At 47.0% G+C, this 18126-nt stretch overlaps 1 protein-coding gene across 1 annotated transcript in view; it reads left to right on the plus strand.

The window, feature by feature from the left end:
* Positions 1-3154: 3154 nt before the first annotated feature.
* Positions 3155-18126, plus strand: part of NHSL3 (NHS like 3) — a 104238-nt gene continuing 89266 nt past the window's right edge. Inside the window, exon 1 of the mRNA XM_067460603.1 lies at positions 3155-3583. Within this exon, the coding sequence (XP_067316704.1) occupies positions 3352-3583 (232 nt within the window). The 5' untranslated portion in view covers positions 3155-3351. The remainder of the gene's footprint in view (positions 3584-18126) is intronic.

Genomic DNA, 18126 nt, shown 5'->3' on the forward strand with positions numbered 1-18126 from the left:
CATCACATACAAGACATGGGGCAAGACACTGAAGAAGTAAATCGAGGGGGCAAAAGCTCCATGTAACCTGCACATGTGTATAGAAGAAATCGGCCCTTCTTTGCAAATGGATAGGCACCATAGTTTTCTGCCTCCAACAGAATTAAACACAATGCACTTGCAAGCAGAGTAGTAGTTTGAGCTTTTGGCTTTGAATAAAAGGGTTCAAATCCTCGCTCAACCAGGCAAATCCATTGGGTAATTGTGGGTAAGTTGTACTCTCTCAGCCCTCAAAAAACCCAAGAGAAGTTTGCTTTAGTCTTTCTCAACCTTCCCAATGTCGCGGCCCCTTAATACAGTTCCTCATGTTGTGGTGACCCCCCAACAATAACATTATTTTTGTTGCTACTTCATAACTGTAATTTTGCTATTGTTATGAATTGTAATGTAAATATCTGATATGCAGGATGTATTTTCATTTACTGGACCAAATTTGGCACAAATACCCGATACACCCAAATTTGAATACCGGTGGGGTTTGTGGGGGGAGGGATTAATTTTGCCATTTGGGATGTATGGTTTTGTCATTTGTAGTTGCTGGGATTTATAGTTCACCTACAATCAAAGAGCATTCTGAACTCCATCAACAATGCTATTGAACTAAACTTGATACACAGAACTTCCATGACCAACAGAAAATACTGGAAGGGTTTGGTAGGCATTGACCTTGAGTTTTGGAGTTGTAGTTCACCTACATCCAGATAGCACTGTGGACTCAAACAATGATGGACCTGGTCAAAACTTGGCATGAATACTTTATAAATGTGAATAAATATGTCATTTAGGAGTTGTTGTTGCTGGGATTTATAGTTCACCTACAATCAAAGAGCATTCTGAACCCCACCAATGATAGAATTGAGCCAAACTTCCCACACAAAAACCTACATAACCAACAGAAAATACTGTTTTCTTATGGTCTTTGGTGACTCCTCTGACACCCCTTCGCAACCCCCTCCAGGGGTCCTGATCCCCTCCCCCATTTGTAAATGCTGCTTAGGGTCCCCATTGGTGCACAACAATGACCAGCAAATGCATTGTGAACTGGAGGAGTCAGCCAATGCCCTGCCAACTAAAGTCCAATATCCACTTCTAGCCTGACGCCTTGCAAGAGGAAGAACACACACAAATATCTAATCAGGACACAGTTAAAAAGACAAATTAGCTGTAAAAGACCTTCACCGGACTTATCCCTTGGACACATGGATACACAAAAGACCTCCTGGCTTAAGATCATTTAGGGTTATGGTTGAGGAGACAAAACATCCTAGAAGCTAGAGAGTGGCTCTCAAGAATACCTCTTTCAATATTGTCATTTTTCAGGAATTTTTGTGGGGAGGGTACTACTGAGATATGGTTCCTCTTTTGATAGACCAGGCCTGGACCAACTTCAGCCCTCCAGGTGTTTTGGACTGCAACTCCCATAATTCCTAACAGCCTCAGGCCCTTTCCTCTCAAACTTCCATCATTGTTCCATCATCCAGTGCTCTCTGGATGTAGGTGAACTACAACTCCCAAACCTAAGGCCAATGCCCACCAAACCCTTCCAGTATTTTCTGTTGGTCATGGAAGTTCTGTGTACCAAGTTTGGTTCAATTGCATTGTTGGGGGAGTTCAGAATGCTCTTTGATTGTATGTGAACTCTAAATCTCAGAAACTACAACTCCCAAATGACAAAATCAATCACCCCCAACCCCACCACAATTCAAATTTGGGTGTATAAGGTATTTGTGCAAAATTTGGTTTAGTGAATGAAAATACATCCTGCATATCAGATCTTTACATCACAGTAGCAAAATTACAGTTATGCAGTCGCAATGAAAATAATTTTATGGTTGGGGGTCACCATAACATGAGAAACCGTATTAAGGGGTCCCGACATTAGGAAGGTTGAGAAACCCTCCTGTTTAAGGAGCTCCACTGGTTGCCGTTCATTTTTCCGGTCCCAATTCAAGGTGCAGGTTCTTACCTACAAAGCCCTGAACTGTTTGGGACCTGCCTACCTGCGTGACCGCATTTCTGTGTACGAACCCACACAATCTCTTCATTCATCTGGAGAGGCCCTCCTTGCGCTCCCACCTCCATCGCAGGCATGACTGGTGAGGACGAGGGAGATGGCCTTCTCAGTGGTGGCCCAAGGACATCAGGCATGCCCCAACTCTGGCAGTCTTTAGGAGGAGCCTGAAAACGTGGTTGTTCCAGTGTGCCTTCCCAGAATAATGAATTCTCAGCATTGTGCCCTCCAAATGCACTTTACATTGATTTAGGATTGTTGTACGCTCTCACTAACACCCCATCTCTCCTACCTTATTCATGCCTAGCATTATTTTTTAACTTTAATTAATTAGATTTTAATTGTGTGTTGTATTATTGTCATTGTATATTGCTTTTTTTGTTATGAGTTTTATTTAATTTGTTTTACTGTTGTTGTTATTGCTTGTATTGATGTATTGTGGGCTCGGCCTCATGTAAGCCGCACTGAATCCTTTGGGGAGATGGTAGCGGGATATAAATAAAGTTTAATAATAATAATAATAATAGAATCTGGAGGTTTCTGAAGCAGAGGCTGGCTGGCCATCTGTGGGGAGGGCTTGGATGGTGCCTTCTTGCCTGCCTGAAAGGATGGGGTTGGGGGCTGAATGCCCCTTGGGGTGCCTTTCCAACTCTGGGGTTAATATAGATTGCCTTGGAGTCCGGAGGTTCCTGAAGCAGAGGCTGACTGGCCATCTGTGGGGAGGGCTTGGGTGGTGCCGTCTTGCCAGGAAAGGTGGGGTTGGGCTAGATGCCCTTGGGTTGCCTTTCCAAGTCTGGAGGTTTCTGGAGCAGAAGCTGGCTGGCCGGCCATCTGTGGGGAGGGCTTGGATGGTGCCTTGCCAGGAAAGGTGGGGTTGGGCTAAATGCCCCTTGGGTTGCCTTTCCAAGTCTGGGGGTTTCTGGAGCAGAGGCTGCCTGGCCATTTGTGGGGAGGGCTTGTGTGGTGCCTTCTTGCCTGCCTGGAAGGATGGGGTTGGGCTGGATGACTCTTGGGTCCCCCTTCCTGGGCTCCTGGGTCTCTTTCCCCACCGCGAGGCCCCGCCCCTCCTCTCCGGAGCCGCCCCTCCCATCTCCTCCTCCTCCTCCTCCTCTTTCTCCGGGGAAACTTTCCTGGATCGCCTCCTCCTTTCTCTCGCTTTGCGCCTGGCTCGAAGGGGAGCCGGAGGAGGAGGAGGAGGAGAAGCCGATCCCCCTCGGCAGAGAGCCTTCCTCATTCCCTCTGCCCTCTCCTTCCTCTTCCTCCTGGCGGGGAAGGGGACAAAGGCGGGGAGGGGGCGCGCGATGGCCGGCCAAGGCGCCCCCCAGGAGGAGGAGGAGGAGGGCGAGGAGGCCAAGAAGAAGACCAAGAAGCAGAAGCAGCAGCAGCCGCAGAGCCGGGGTTCAAGCTCCTCCAGCCTCCGCCGCGCCTTCAGTTGGCTCCGGGGACGAAGGAAGAAGAAGGCGCCCCAGAACCCCCCTTCCCCGCCCCCGAAGAAGAGTGGGGCGCCCCCTGCCGAGGGGAAGAAGCACAAAGGTAAGCAGCACTCTCTGCCCCCACGCGCAGAGGAACACTTGGTGGCATCCATACATACCCTTGTGGCATGGAATTGGCAAGCCTTCCCCTGCCTCATGGGGCAGGTCATCCTCCCTTGGGTGCTCTGTGGGACCAATAGCCCTCCCTTGACTACCCTGAGGGACCAGCACTCCTCCCTCCAGGGCTTGATAGGATCCACAGCCTTCTCAGGTGTTTGATGGGACTTACGATCCTTCACTTGCCTCATGAGACAAGTAGTCCCTCTTTGGGTGCTCTGTGGGACCAATAGTCCTCCCTTGACTTCCTTATGGGACCAACTCTCCTCCGTCTGGGGCTTGATGGGATCCATAGCCTTCTCAAATGCTTGATGGGAGTTGCAATCCTTCACTTGCCTCACGAGACAAGTAGTCCCTCTTTGGGTGCTCTGTGGGACCAATAGTCCTCCCTTGACTTCCTTATAGGACCAACTCTCCTCCGTCTGGGGCTTGATGGGATCCATATCCTTCTCAAATGCTTGATGGGAGTTGCAATCCTTCACTTGCCTCATAAGACAAGTAGTCCCTCTTTGGGTGCTCTGTGGGACCAATAGTCCTCCCTTGACTTCCTTATGGGACCAACTCTCCTCCGTCTGGGGCTTGATGGGATCCATAGCCTTCTCAAATGCTTGATGGAAGTTGCAATCCTTCACTTGCCTCATGGGATAAGTAGTCCCTCCTTGGGTGCTCTGTGGGATCAATAGTCCTCCCTTGACTTCCTTGTGGGACCGGCTCTCTTCCCTCCAGGACTTGATGGGATCCATAGCCTTTTCATTTGCCTGTTGGGATGCCATTCTTTCACTTGCCTCATGGGACAAGTAGTCTTCTCTTGCGTGCTCTGTGTGACCAATAGCCCTCCCTTGACTTCCTCCATCTGGGGTTTGATGGGACCCATAGCCTTCTCAGGTGCTTGATGGGACTTGCAATGCTTCACCTGCCTCATGGGACAAGTAGTCCCTCCTTGGGTGAACTGTGGGACGAATAGTCCTCCCTTGACTTCCTTATGGGACCAACTCTCCTCCATCTGGGGCTTGATGGGATCCATAGCCTTCTCAGGTGCCTCACGGGACTTGCAATCCTTCACCTGTCTTATGGGACAAGTAATCCCTCCTTGGGTGAACTGTGGGACCAATAGTCCTCCCTTGTGGGACTGGAACTCCATCCTCGGGGCTCAATGGGATCCATAGCCTTCTCAGGTACTTGATGGGATTTGCAATCCTTCACTTGCCTCATGGGATAAGTAGTCTTCCCTTGGATGCTCTGTGGGACCAAGAGTTGACTTCCTCCTTCTAGAGCTTGATGGGATCCATAGCCTTTTCAGGTGCTTGAAGGACTTGCAATTCTTCACCTACTTCATGGGACAAGTAGTCCTCCCTTGGGTGCTCTGTGGGGCCAATAGTCTTCCTTTGACTTCCTTGTGGAACTAGCACTCCTCCCTTTGGGGGCTTGATGGGATCCATAGCCTTCTCAGTTGCTTGATGGGACTTGCAATCCTCCACCTACCGCATGGGACAAGAAGTTCTCCCTTGGGTTCTCTGTGGGACCAATAGTCCTCCCTTGACTTCCTTGTGGGACTTGCAAGCCTTCACCTGCCTCATGGGACAAGTAGTCCTCCCTTGGGTGCTCTGTAGGACCAATAGTCCTCTCTTGACTTGCTTGTTGGATCAGCACTCCTCCCTCCGGGGCCTAATGGGATCCATAGCCTTCTCAGGTGCTTGATGGGACTTGCAATCCTTCAGCTGCATCATGGGACAAGTAGTCCTCTCTTGGGTGCTCTGTGGGACCAATAGTCCTCCCTTGACTTCCTTATGGGACCAACTCTCCTCCGTCTGGGGCTTGATAGGATCCATAGCCTTCTCAAATGCTTGATGGGAGTTGCAATCCTTCACCTGCCTCATGGGACAAATAATCCTCCCTCTATTGACTTTTGAGAACACTAGTAATCCCTCATGTGCTTGATGGGGCTTGCAATCCTTCACCTACCTCATGGGACAAGTAGTTCTCCCTTGAGTGCTCTGTGGGACCAAGAGTCCTCTCTTGACTTCCTTGTGGGACTTGCAAGCCTTCACCTGCCTCATGGGACAAGTAGTTTCCCTTGGGTGCTCTGTAGGACCAATAGTCTTCTCTTGACTTGCTTGTTGGATCAGCACTCCTCCCTCCGAGGCCTAATGGGATCCATAGCCTTCTCAGGTGCTTGATGGGACTTGCAATCCTTCAGCTGCATCATGGGACAAGTAGTCCTCTCTTGGGTGCTCTGTGGGACCAATAGTCCTCCCTTGACTTCCTTATGGAACCAACTCTCCTCCGTCTGGGGCTTGATGGGATCCATAGCCTTCTCAAATGCTTGATGGGAGTTGCAATCCTTCACCTGCCTCATGGCACAAATAATCCTCCCTCTATTGACTTTTGGGAACACTAGTAATCCCTCATGTGCTTGATGGGACTGGCAATCCTTCAGGTGCTTCATGGGGCAGGTAGTCCTCCTTTCATGGAACCAAGCATTCTCTCTAAGGCCCCTTCCACACAGCTGCATAAAATCCATATTGAACTGGATTCTATGGCAGTGTGGACTTCAGATAACCCAGTTCAAAGCAGATATTGTGGATTATCTGCCTTGATAATTCTGGGTTCTATGGTTGTGGGGAAGGGCCCTTAGATGCCTTGTGGGATCAGTAGTCCTCCCTCAGGGGCTTGATGGGACCTCCGGTGGCTGGTAGGGCTGGTGGTCTTTCAGGTGCCTCATGGGGTCAGCAGTCCTCCCTTTCAGCTTTTGGGACCCAGAGCCCTCCTTCAAGCTGCTTCCTTATGGGACCTGCAGAGCCCCTACTGTTCCTTCGAGGGTTTATTTAGAAACAAAGTATGGGCAAACTTTGGCCCTCCAGGTGTTTTGGACTTCAACTCCCACAATTCCTAACAGCCTCAGGCCCCTTCCTTTTCACCCTCAGCTGCTTAATCCTGAAGCTAATCACCTCTCAACAAAAGATTGCTCCAGGCACTGCCAGGCTATCAAATGCTAATCAAGGTGGTCAGTTGAAACATTCACACCTAGCTCCAGCAGACAAGAGTCCTTTGTCCCACCCTGGTCTTTCCACAGATATATAAACCCTTTTTCCTAGTTCCAACTTCACTACCTCTGAGGATGCTTGCCATAGATGCAGGCGAAACGTCAGGAGAAATGCCTCTAGAACATGGCCCTATAGCCCGAAAAAACCCACAAGAACCTAATCCTGAAGCTGTTAGGAATTGTGGGAGTTGAAATCCAAAACACCTAGAGAGCTGAAGCTTTCCCATGCCTGATTTAGAGACAGGTGTCAGATAGACAAGAAAGAGGAAACGCTATTGTAACCTCTTGCCTCCCTTGAAGGGGCCTTGAGCAAAAAAAACGCCAAATAAACAGTCTTACAAAGAAGCTGATTTCTTCAACCAAAGTTTGGTGTTTACTTCCTCCAAGAGGGAAAGAATGTAACTTGCCCAAGGCAAAACAATGGCCGAGAAGGATTGGAACTCTGTTTTTTTCCAGAATCCTTTCTTCAGACTCGTCTGAATGTTTTCTCTGCGTTATTATGGCAAGACCGAATCTTTCTTTGGCAAGTTGGATTCGGAGACCGCTGGTGAGGTCGAGAGTGTGTGACTTGCGTACAGTCTCCTCGTGGGTTTGATTGGAGGGCATTTACACTCCCAAAGCCAAACCCTGCCGGCATCCAGAGCCACAATCTCTCCTTGCAGGCGTTTTAGGTTGACGTTGAATGCAACCTAGTTGTGTGGGGAAATTAAAAACCTTTGGGACTTTAAGACCAAAGGGAAACCCTTTCTGCTGCACAACTCTTCCCAAAATCCTATTTCTCTTGGTTTATCAGGCATCTTGCCCTGTCTGAGTCATGAGAAAACTTTGGAGGAGGGGAAAGTGCCCAAATTGTTCTATTTCAGGCCCTGCCTGGAAACCTATCTCAGATCGAGGGGCTTTTAGTGTAGGAAAGTGGGCAAATTTCCCTTTTTTGGAGGGCTTGGAAACTATATTTGTTGGAATTTGTTGGAATTGAGGTCTGAAGGAGATTTCTTTGCAAACACATGTGTTGGAAGGAACCCAAATCTGTCGGAAAGATGTGCAAAGATAGCATTATCAAGTGGCACAACATACACCCAGGAGGACTTTGTGCTATAGGTCTGGCGTAACCCATAGACGGCACATCAATGCACTCTTCTCCCTGGGCAGGGATTCTGTGGCAAAAGTAGCCCAACACATAGTGCTTATGTGTGATTCTATGTGCCTCCTATGGCGCAAGTGTGCTCATACATGACTCATGTCTGTGTTGCCAGAGCTGGCTGACTCGCACATAAACATTGTGCAACTTTCCCAAACACACAAAGCCAAGTAGCATGCCAAGCTGGCACATTGACATCAGAATTAGCACATTCACTCTTTAGCGCATGCAGGCAGACAGAAACATATATACACATGACTCGGGGCCTTTCCAGACAGGCCCTACATCACAGGATCTGATCCCAGGTTTTCTGTTTATCCCAGATTATCTGGCAGTGAGGACTCGTATAATCCAGTTTAAAGCAGACTCTTTAAAGCAGATCAGATCCTAGGATATAGGGCCTCTCAGGAAGGGTCCTCAGATCCCAAACAGAAGATGGAAGCAAGGGTTTGCCAGGAGCATGATCCTCATAACACTCCGTAACAAAGTTGAAAATATTCTGTTCCTGGTTTGAAAGTGTTATTTCCTGTTTAATTGTGCGATACTTACTTTGAAAGGAGTTGTTCTACTCCAGAAACTTCATTTTTGTGGCTGCTGCAAACTGGGTTGAATTGGTTGAGACTTGATGAAATATTCATTGAAAAACTTGCGCAAAGACAAGGTTTTTGCAGTTTCATAAACTTTCCTCGTGTTTTTATGATAGAACCAATTAGGAAATGACATTTATGACCCAGGAACAAAAAACGTGTTACATAGTGTAATTAAGGTAAAGGTAAAGGTTTCCTCTTGACATTAAGTCTAGTTGTATCCAACTCTGGGAGGTGGTGCTCAGTTCTAAGCTTAAGAGCCAGCGTTGTTCGTAAACACCTCCAAGGTCATGTGGCCAGCATGACTGCATGGAGTGCCGTTACCTTCCCGCCAGAGCGGTACCTATCAATCTACTCACATTTGCATGTTTTTAAACTGCTAGGTTGGCAGAAGCTAGGGCTAACAGCAGGAGCTCACCCCGTTCCCTGGATTCGAACCGCTGACCTTGCAGTTCAGCAACCCACTGGGGGTTCCATATGGTGTAATTATAGATTAGAATGTTGACATCAAGAACCCCAATGGAGGGTCGTTGTTGTTATTGTTACATAGTGTAATTGTTTGGAAAGTTGCACAAAGTTGTTTGCTAGAGAGTCAGTGCAGTTTTTATGATTTCATCTCAGCCATAAGTCAAGGAGCCCCCAGTGGCGCAGTGGGTTAAATCCCTGCGTCGGCAGGACTGAAGACCGACAGGTCGCAGGTTCAAATCTGGAGAGAGACGGATGAGCTCCCTCTATCAGCTCCAGCTCCTCATGCGGGGACATGAGATAAGCCTCCCACAAGGATGATAAAAACAACAAATCATCCGGGCGAACCTTGGGCAACGTGCTTGCAAACGGCCAATTCTCTCACACTTGGAGTTTCTCAAGTCGCTCCTGATACAACAAAAAAAAAAAGCCATAAGTCAGTAGGCGGCCTTTATATTATTTTGTATTATTGAGTGCTTGTTTTGTGCATGGGTGTGTAGTTACACTGGTGGAATCTACTACCTGTAGCATCCCATTAAGTTGAATTTTCTAATTGTTCTTCTTCTTCCGGGTGGGTGACTTTGAAAAGTGTGCGTGACCCCTTGGTCAGGCTGGATGAACTGCCGCAATCCAGACTATTTGGATTTGGAAGAGGCCATGGCTAGATCTAGATCTGTTTAATAAAATAGTGGAATGAAACAGATCTAAGACTTGTCAGAGCCTCTTCCAACTTCCAGCTTTCTTTCAGCAATCACTTTCCTTGGGATGCATCATCGCTATAGAATGTATGTACTTTGACACTATTTCAACTTTTGTGGATCGGTGCTGTTGAACTTGTGATTTGCAGTTTCATAAGCCTCCTGATTTATTGTTTTTTTTTTTTGTCGTGTCAGGAGCTACTTGAGAAACTGCAAGTCGCTCCTGGTGTGAGAGAATTGGCCGTCTGCAAGGACGTTGCCCAGGGGATGCCCAGATGATTTGATGTTTTTATCATTCTTGTGGGAGGCTTCTCTCATGTCCCTGCATGAGGAGCTGGAGCTGATAGAGGGAGCTCATCCGCCTCTCCCTGGATTCGAACCTGCAACCTTTTGGTCTTCAGTCCTGCCAGCACAGGGGTTTAACCCACTGCGCCACTGGAGGCTCCAGCCTCCTGGTGGTGCAGTGGGTTAAACCTCTGAGCTGCTGAACTTGCTGACTGAAAGGTCGCAGGTTTGAATCCGGGGAGCGGAGTGAGCTCCCGCTGTTAGCCCCAGCTTCTGCCAACCTAGCAGTTCGAAAACATGTAAATGTGAGTAGATCAATAGGTACCACTTCTGCGGGAAGGTAACGGCACTCCATACAGTCATGCTGGCCACATGACCTAGGAAGTGTCTATGGGCAATGCTGTCTCTTTGGCATAAAAAAGGAGATGAGCACCAACACCCCCGACTAGACTTAATGTCAGGGGAAACCTTTACCTTTAAGAAGCATTCTCTGCCATAACATGCAAGCTGCAACTCCCAAGTTTCAATAGCCTTGAGCCATTACAGTTCAAGTGGGGTCAAACTGCATTCGTTCCACAGTGTAGATGCACCCTTCCTGGGTCAGACCAAAGTTCATTGTGTTCTCTGTTTCCAACTGTGGATAGGCAGACATCCCTGCAGTAAACATATCCCTTGTCCAGGATTCGAACTGGGGGCTTCCCATAGCTTAGTGGAGAGGCGTCTGCTGGAAGAGAATCTGATCCGGGTTCTCAGAATACAAGAGGGAGCCGGGTTTGGTTTCTCCCTTTGTCTCAATGAGACAGGAAATAAGGATAGCCCCCATAGACAAAAAGGAGACCCGCAGAATGGGAGCAGATAGTATGGCAGTTGTGTCCTTCTGAGGCTGGCATTGGAGGGTTTGAAATAGGACTCAAAACAAGAAATAAATCCACACTGTAGAACTATTGCACTTGAAGTACCATGAATATGGAATCATGGGTGTTGCAGTTTTACAAGGCCTTTGGCCTTCTCTGCCAGAGAGTGCTGGTGTCTCCCCAAACTACAACTCCCAGGATCCCATAGCCTTGAGCCATGGCTGTCAAACCGCATTAATTCCACGGTGTAGATGCACCCAAGGACTCTAGTAAGGATCTTGACCCATTCTGTTCACTTCTTTAATTACTTTTTGAGCAAACACTTCCAATTTCTGTCTTCTAAAATGAAATTTTGCTATAGAATCTAGTATTGTGAATTGAGTTTGACAGGAATGGATATTTGCAATCATGTTGACATCACCTGATGGTAAGAAGACCTTTTTCAACAGTGGAACTCTCTGCCTCGGAGTCTGGTGAAGGCTTCTTCATTGGGGGCTTTTAAACCGAAGCTGGATGGCCATCTGTCGGGAGGGCTTTGATCGTGCTTTTCTTGCATAGAATCATAGAATCAAAGAGTTGGAAGAGACCTCATGGGCCATCCAGTCCAACCCCCTGCCAAGAAGCAGGAATATTGCATTCAAATCACCCCTGACAGATGGCCATCCAGCCTCGGTTTAAAAGCTTCCAAAGAAGGAGCCTCCACCACACTCCGGGGCAGAGAGTTCCACTGCTGAATGGATCTCACAGTCAGGAAGGTCTTCCTCATGTTCAGATGGAATTTCCTTTCTTGTAGTTTGAAGCCATTGTTCCGCATCCTAGTCTCCAGGGAAGCAGGCAAGGGGTTGGACTAGATGGCCCTTGGGGTCCCTTCTAACTCTTTGATTCTATGACCTTTGTGCAAAGTTTGGGTGTGGAATGGATTTGAAGCATTGTAGGCGCTGCCAGTTGTTTGATTCACACACAAAACAAAAATCCTTGGCATCATCACTGGCAAGACACAAAACTACGCACGTAAACAAAACCCTTTGTATCCCTTTTCAAATGGAACAGAAGTAACTGAACACAAACACAGCAAATTATTCCAGTTTTAGAAAAACATAGATAGATCCAAGTGTGCGTGTGTTTATGCACATGCGCTTTTTGTTTTGCCTTGCTAACAACAAGATCTGGAATGAACCATGTCCTGAGATTTCAGGGCCAAAACCTGAGACTTAGGGGGATGACAACAAGAAGAAGCTAGAATTAATGCCACTTGACACTATTTTCGCTGCTGTGGCTAATGCTATGGCATTCTGGGAGTTATAGTTTGGAGGCACCAGCACTCTTTGGCAGGGAAGACTAAAGTGTAGACGTGCCTTTAGTCTTAATGTATTGACTCAAGTCTCATGTGCCGTTGAATCTCATGCGCACCTCCATTTTCAAAAACTTGAAATCCAAAAAAGTATTTGCTTCTGGATGTGAAAAAGTGTTTTCTTTGTCATTTGGCCAAAAAGGTGAGCATTACACTTGATGCATTTTTAGAATCCCTTCTTTAAAAAAGTGTTAGGACACCAAGGCTTCCAGCAATAGAAAGGAAAACCTTGGCGTGCATCTCTGCTGCAGAATGAATCCACTTTAACTGCCTTGGTTCAATACTATGCAGTAATGGGGGTTGTAGTTTGACAGGCCTTGAGTCTTCTCTGCAAAGAGTTCTGATACCTTAAGTAAGGTAAAGGTTTTCCTCTGACATTAAGTCTAGTTGTGTCTGACTCTTGAGGGTGGTGCCCATCTCCATTTCTAAGCTGAAGAGCCAGCGTTGTTCATAGACACCTCCAAGGTCATGTGGCCTGCATGGAGCGCCATTACCTTCCCGCAGAAGCAGTACTTACTGATGTATAAACACTTGCATATTTTTGAACTGCTAGATTGGCAGAACCTGGGCCTAACAGCAAGAGCTCATCCTGCTCCTGGATTTGAACCGGCAACCTTTCGCTCAGCAAGTTCAGCAGCCCACAGGTTTAACCCATTGCGCCACCAGGATACCCTATTATTATTATTATTATTATTATTATTATTATATTATTATTATTATTATTATTATTATTATTATTATTACCGGCCTTTCCTTGTCATGGCTCAATGCTATGGAATCCTGAGATCTGTACTTTGGTGAGGCATTAGGGATTTAGCTACGCTGGAGCAATACCTATTAATCTACTTACATTTGCATGTTTTCAAACTGCTAAATTGGCAGAAGCTGGGCCTAATAGCAGGAGCTCACCCCACTCCTCAGATTCGAATCTGCTACCATTCGGTCAGCAAGTTTGGCAGCTCAGCAGTTTAACCCACTGCCTTACCAAACTACAAATCTCAGGATTGCATAGCATTGAGACACGGCCATGACTTGAGAGATGATGTCCCTCAAAGAGAACCTTTAGGTGCAGCTCCTTAAGCAGTTTCCCCTTTGTTTTTGGCTCAGTACTAAAATTACTATACGATGCAAATCTAATGCACAGTCTCCTTTTGGCGAGGTCATTTACGCCCGAAAGGTGAGCGTTACATTCGAGTCAAGAGTATTGTGGGGTAGCCTTCCACAGAAACCTGAGCCGTTTGGCGTTTTCTCCAACGCAGCTGTTTTCTGCAGCCTGCCCAGGGAATTCCCTCCTCTTCCTTTGGGTTCTTTTTCCTCTGACTCACGGACACGGTTTCCAGATGTTGTCCTCAGCCTTTTGCCAAATCCTTTGCCCTGAAAAAGGAATAGAATATGTAGCCCTTGTACAGAGGGGCCTTGCAGGCTCATTTAAATGGCAAGAACGTAAATCTTCAATTTGCGCACCTTTAAGCGCCTCATCACACTAGAAAATGAATCCACTTTAAATCCGGTTGCTGCCTCCTGCAGAATTCTGGGGAGTTTACAGAGGAGCCTTTAACAGCCCCACTAAACTACACACCCCAGAATTCCTCAAGAGGCAGAAACCAGATTTAAAGTGGATTCATTCTCAAGTGTGATGAAGTAGTAAGTTACCTATTGTAAGTAGTAAGTCCTCGATGGTGCAGTGGGTTAAACTGTTGTGCCAGCAGGACTGAAGACTGACAGGTCAGAGGTTTGAATCTGTGAAGAGTGCGGATGAGCTTCCTTTGTCAGCTCCACCTCCCCATGTGGGAACATGAAAGAAGCCTCCCACAAGGATGGTAAAACATCAAAACATCTGGGCGTCCCCTGGGCAGTGTCCTTGCAGATGGCCAATTCACTCACACCAGAAGCGACTTGCAGTTTCTCAAGTCACTCCTGACATGGAAAAAAACCCTATTGAGTTAGACTGGATCCACACTGCCATATCACCCAGTTTCTGAATCCAGATTATTTGCTTTGAACTAAATTATATGAGTCAGCACTGCCAGATAATCCAGTTCAGAATGCAGTGTAGGTGGGGCCTTAGACTGGATCTACACTTCCACATAACCCAAGTTATCAAAGCAGATAATGTGGATTTTATATAGCAGTGTAGATGGATCCTTAGAGTAATCCCATGAATTTCTGGCATCCCATTTGTTGTTGTTGTGATGATGATGATGATGATGATGATAGTTTTAAAGAGCAAGCCAAAGGGTACTGTAGGGTATTTGATTGTTTTAACAGTTTTTACATGGGTTGTTGTAGGTTTTTTCGGGCTATATGGCCATGGTCTAGAGGCATTCTGTCCTGACGTTTCGCCTGCATCTATGCCAAGCATCCTCAGAGGTAGTGAGGATGCTTGCCATAGATGCAGGCAAAACGTCAGGAGAGAATGCCTCTAGACCATGGCCATATAGCCCGAAAAAACCTACAACAACCCAGTGATTCCGGCCATGAAAGCCTTCGACAATACATGATTTTAATAAATTTACATGTTTTATTCTATATTAATATTACTATTTTCTGGATTTTTAAATTGCATTTTCCTTCCAATTTTTTTAACGTTGTGAACCATTTTGCCAAATTTGTTTATTGTTTATTGTGTCTATGGGCCTGCATGGCTACATGCTAGTGAACCTTTGGCTTATGTATCTGTGTGGAGGAAATCTATGAATGAGGTTTCCTCATTTGTTCCTCTGCAGGAGTGGAAAAGCAAAACCCTGCTGCCTCCAAGCCGAAGCGGCGGAAAAAAGAAGATTAAAATACGAACCTCCCAGACATCCTTATTAATCATTTCCTTTATAAAACCAACAGCATCTGGTTGGTTGCCGTAGGAAAGAAGATGTTGTTATGATTAGACTTCTCCCATCTCCAAAATGCAGAATATTGTTTCACCCATTCTGCAACCTTCTCAATGTGCCGGATGGCAAAGCCCATCATCCTCTTTCTAATGGGAGACTAAAGCCCATCAGATTTCTGGGTCGAAATGGATAAGTGCGCTTCTTTGACAGGATTCACTGTGGACAAGCAGAGGAACACAACTTTGTACCAGTGCTGCAAAGGATGCGTCTGTATTGTGGAATTATTGCAGTTTGATTCCACTTGAACTGCCGTTGCTCAAGGCTGTGGAATCCAAGGGATTATACTTGTAGAAGGTCTTTAGTGCTGATGTGTCACCAAACTACAAGTCCATTGCATTGAGCCTTGGTGCTTAAGTGGTGCCAAAGTGCATTTAACTCTACAGTGTAGATGCATCTTTAACCATTCCAAGAAAGGCCTGTTGTTGAAGTGAATTGATGGAACCAAATGTTGGAAATACTATATTTACTTGATTCTATTTCTCACAGTTTTTAGCTAAATTAGGGTGCGCATTAGATTAGTGTAATATGGTAATCTTAGTGCTGAGCCAAAGCAAAAGGGAAAGCTGCTTCACCTGGAGCTTCTCTTGGAGGGATGTCACCTCTAATACAATATGCAATGCTGTGATTTGCAGTTTGGCGAGGCGTCAGCCTTTTTTGGCAGCCCCCATGATCCCAAACTACAGCCCCCATGGCCCCATAACATTGAACCAAGGCAATTAGTAGATTCATTCTACAGCATAGATGCGCCCCAAGGTTTTCTTTTCCATTGTTGAAAACTATGGGTTACTAACACTTTTGTTTTGAAAGAAGGAATTATAAGCGTGCAATAACTGTAATGTGCACATTTTGGGCCAAATGACAAAGAGTGCCCTTTGTGCCACTGCGCATTACATTCGCCAGCAAATATATTTTTTGGTTTTAGAGTTTTGAAAATTGAGGTGTGCATTAGATTTGATGGCACATTCGACAGGAATAAATACGGGTATAATGCCATCAAAAGCCCCATTTTTATTAAGTGGTTTTGAAGTTGACATAGCCAAAGATGCTCTTTCAGCGCAGTTGTGTTGCGACTTGTTTATTGTTGGCTTCCTTGGGAGAAAAGCAAGCAAGAAAACGAATGCAGCGAAATAACAAACACGGGGTATTGTAACGGGTAAGGAAGGTGTTGTCGAAGGCTTCCATGGCTGGAATCACTGCGTTGCTGTAAGTTTTTCGGGCTGTATGGCCATGTTCCTGAAGCATTCTGTCCTGATGTTTTGCGTGCATCTATGGCAGGCATCTTCAGAGACCTCACAACCTCTGAGGATGCCTGCCATAAAAAACTTACAGCAACCCCAGGGTAAGGAAGGATTTGCAATGTGCTTAAAAGGTGGCCCTAGGTAATTTTCAAAGGTAAGCAAACAGTATTTCCCCCCCGCCCCAATCATTGATATATATTTTCTGTTCGTCGTGGGAGTTCTGTGTGCCATATTTGGTTCAATTCCATCATTGGTGCAGTTCAGAATGCTCTTTGATTGTAGGTGAACTATACATCCCAGTAACTACACTTGCCGCACTTGCTCCCTTGCCTGGCCCGCTTTGGGTCCAGAGGCGTGCCTGAAGACCCCGGTGTGTGCGCCAAAAGTCACCTCTTCTCCTGACTTTCTCCTCAGCCATTGGGACCAAGAGAGAGAGAGAGAGAGAGGTGGAGATGCCCACCTTTCCTGAAGGTAGGCGCAAAAACAAAGGAGGGAGCGGAGGTGGGAGATACCTCCAGCCGGAAGGGCTCTCTCTCTCTCTCTCTTGGTCTCAGTGGCTGAAGAGAAAGTCAGGAGAAGAGGCGACTTTTGGTGCGCACGCTGGGGTCTTCAGACACGCCTCCGGACCTGAAGCGGGCCAGACGTGGCGGCTCCACCCCTTGGCCCACCCGCGGATTGGGGAGAGGAGAGGAGGCGGGTGGAGCGCCGGGGGATCTGGAAAGGGAGCCAGTCATGGGGAAGGGAACGAACACTGAGAACAATTGAGCGCCGGCTCTGCTCGCACACCCGGTGGCCGGGTGGAGCAGGAACGAGAGGGGCTAGGCGACGCTCAAGGGCCCGGCCCCTTTGGGTAGAGGATCACCTGGCAGCGAGGCAAGAAAGCCGAGGCTCCCCCTGGACTGCTAGGGCTCTTGTGAGCTGAGGGGGTGCTCCTCGAGTGGCGGTCGAGGGGCATTTACAGAGGCGCCTCTGCGCCCCTGGCAAAAAAAAGTGTTCTGCGACCGCTTACTATGCGTAATGGATGAGCCGCCCCTGCCTGTAACATGTGGGCACATGCGAACATCCGGGATTGCCGTGTTTTCCTGGCACCCATCTGCACAGGATGGCTCGTTGCGGTTCCTGCGAGCTGTGTGTTGCATGCCGCACCCAATGCAACCCTTTTGACACTGGTTGCTTCTAGCCAAAACAAGGGCCTGGATGGGTCAAGGAGATCTTGGCTTGGGAAGTCAAGGCCGACTTGCTTGCCGGGATCTTGCTAGTGATTGGGTGGATGCTACAGGGATCTTGCCGTAACTCAGTTTTATAGGTGGAGCGAAAGAGCTATAAAAAATAGAGAAATAGAGGTTGTTATTATTAAGCGTTTATGGAGTGCCGCAATTGCATTAGCTGGGCATTAGCCTGAGCAGGAGACTGGATGTGTTGCATTGCATTGTGGGCTGCCATCGGAAGCGGCCAGGGACCCAGCTCTGGCAATAGGATCCCAAACTTTGGTTGCAACTACGTTGTAAAACGAGGGAGGTTGGACGCCACTTGAACTGCCATGGCTCAATACCATGAAATCCTGGGATTTGTAGTTTGCACTCTTTTCGCATAGAAGGTTAAGGGTCTTGGGAAGCTACAGCTCCCATGATCTCATCGGATTGAACCATGGCAAAGTGTAGTCAAACCACATTCATTCCAGGGTGTTGATATGTTCATTTCTTCTCACAGGGCAAGCAATGTAAGGGGAAAAACTCTCAAATGCAAAAGTGAAAATGTGCAAATGAATGTTATGTAAACAACTCAACACTATGGAGTTTTCATGTTTTGATACAGGAGTGCAGAAAGAAATAAGGCCCTTCACTTCCACTTTCCCTCCCACTCCCCTTTTTCTCTTCCTTTCTTTCTGGACATCAACTTCCTTTCATATATTTATACATGGTTATCATGTCTCCTCTCAACTT

Source organism: Anolis sagrei, chromosome X, assembly GCF_037176765.1.
Source record: "Anolis sagrei isolate rAnoSag1 chromosome X, rAnoSag1.mat, whole genome shotgun sequence".
Classification (NCBI taxonomy): Eukaryota; Metazoa; Chordata; class Lepidosauria; order Squamata; family Dactyloidae; genus Anolis; species Anolis sagrei.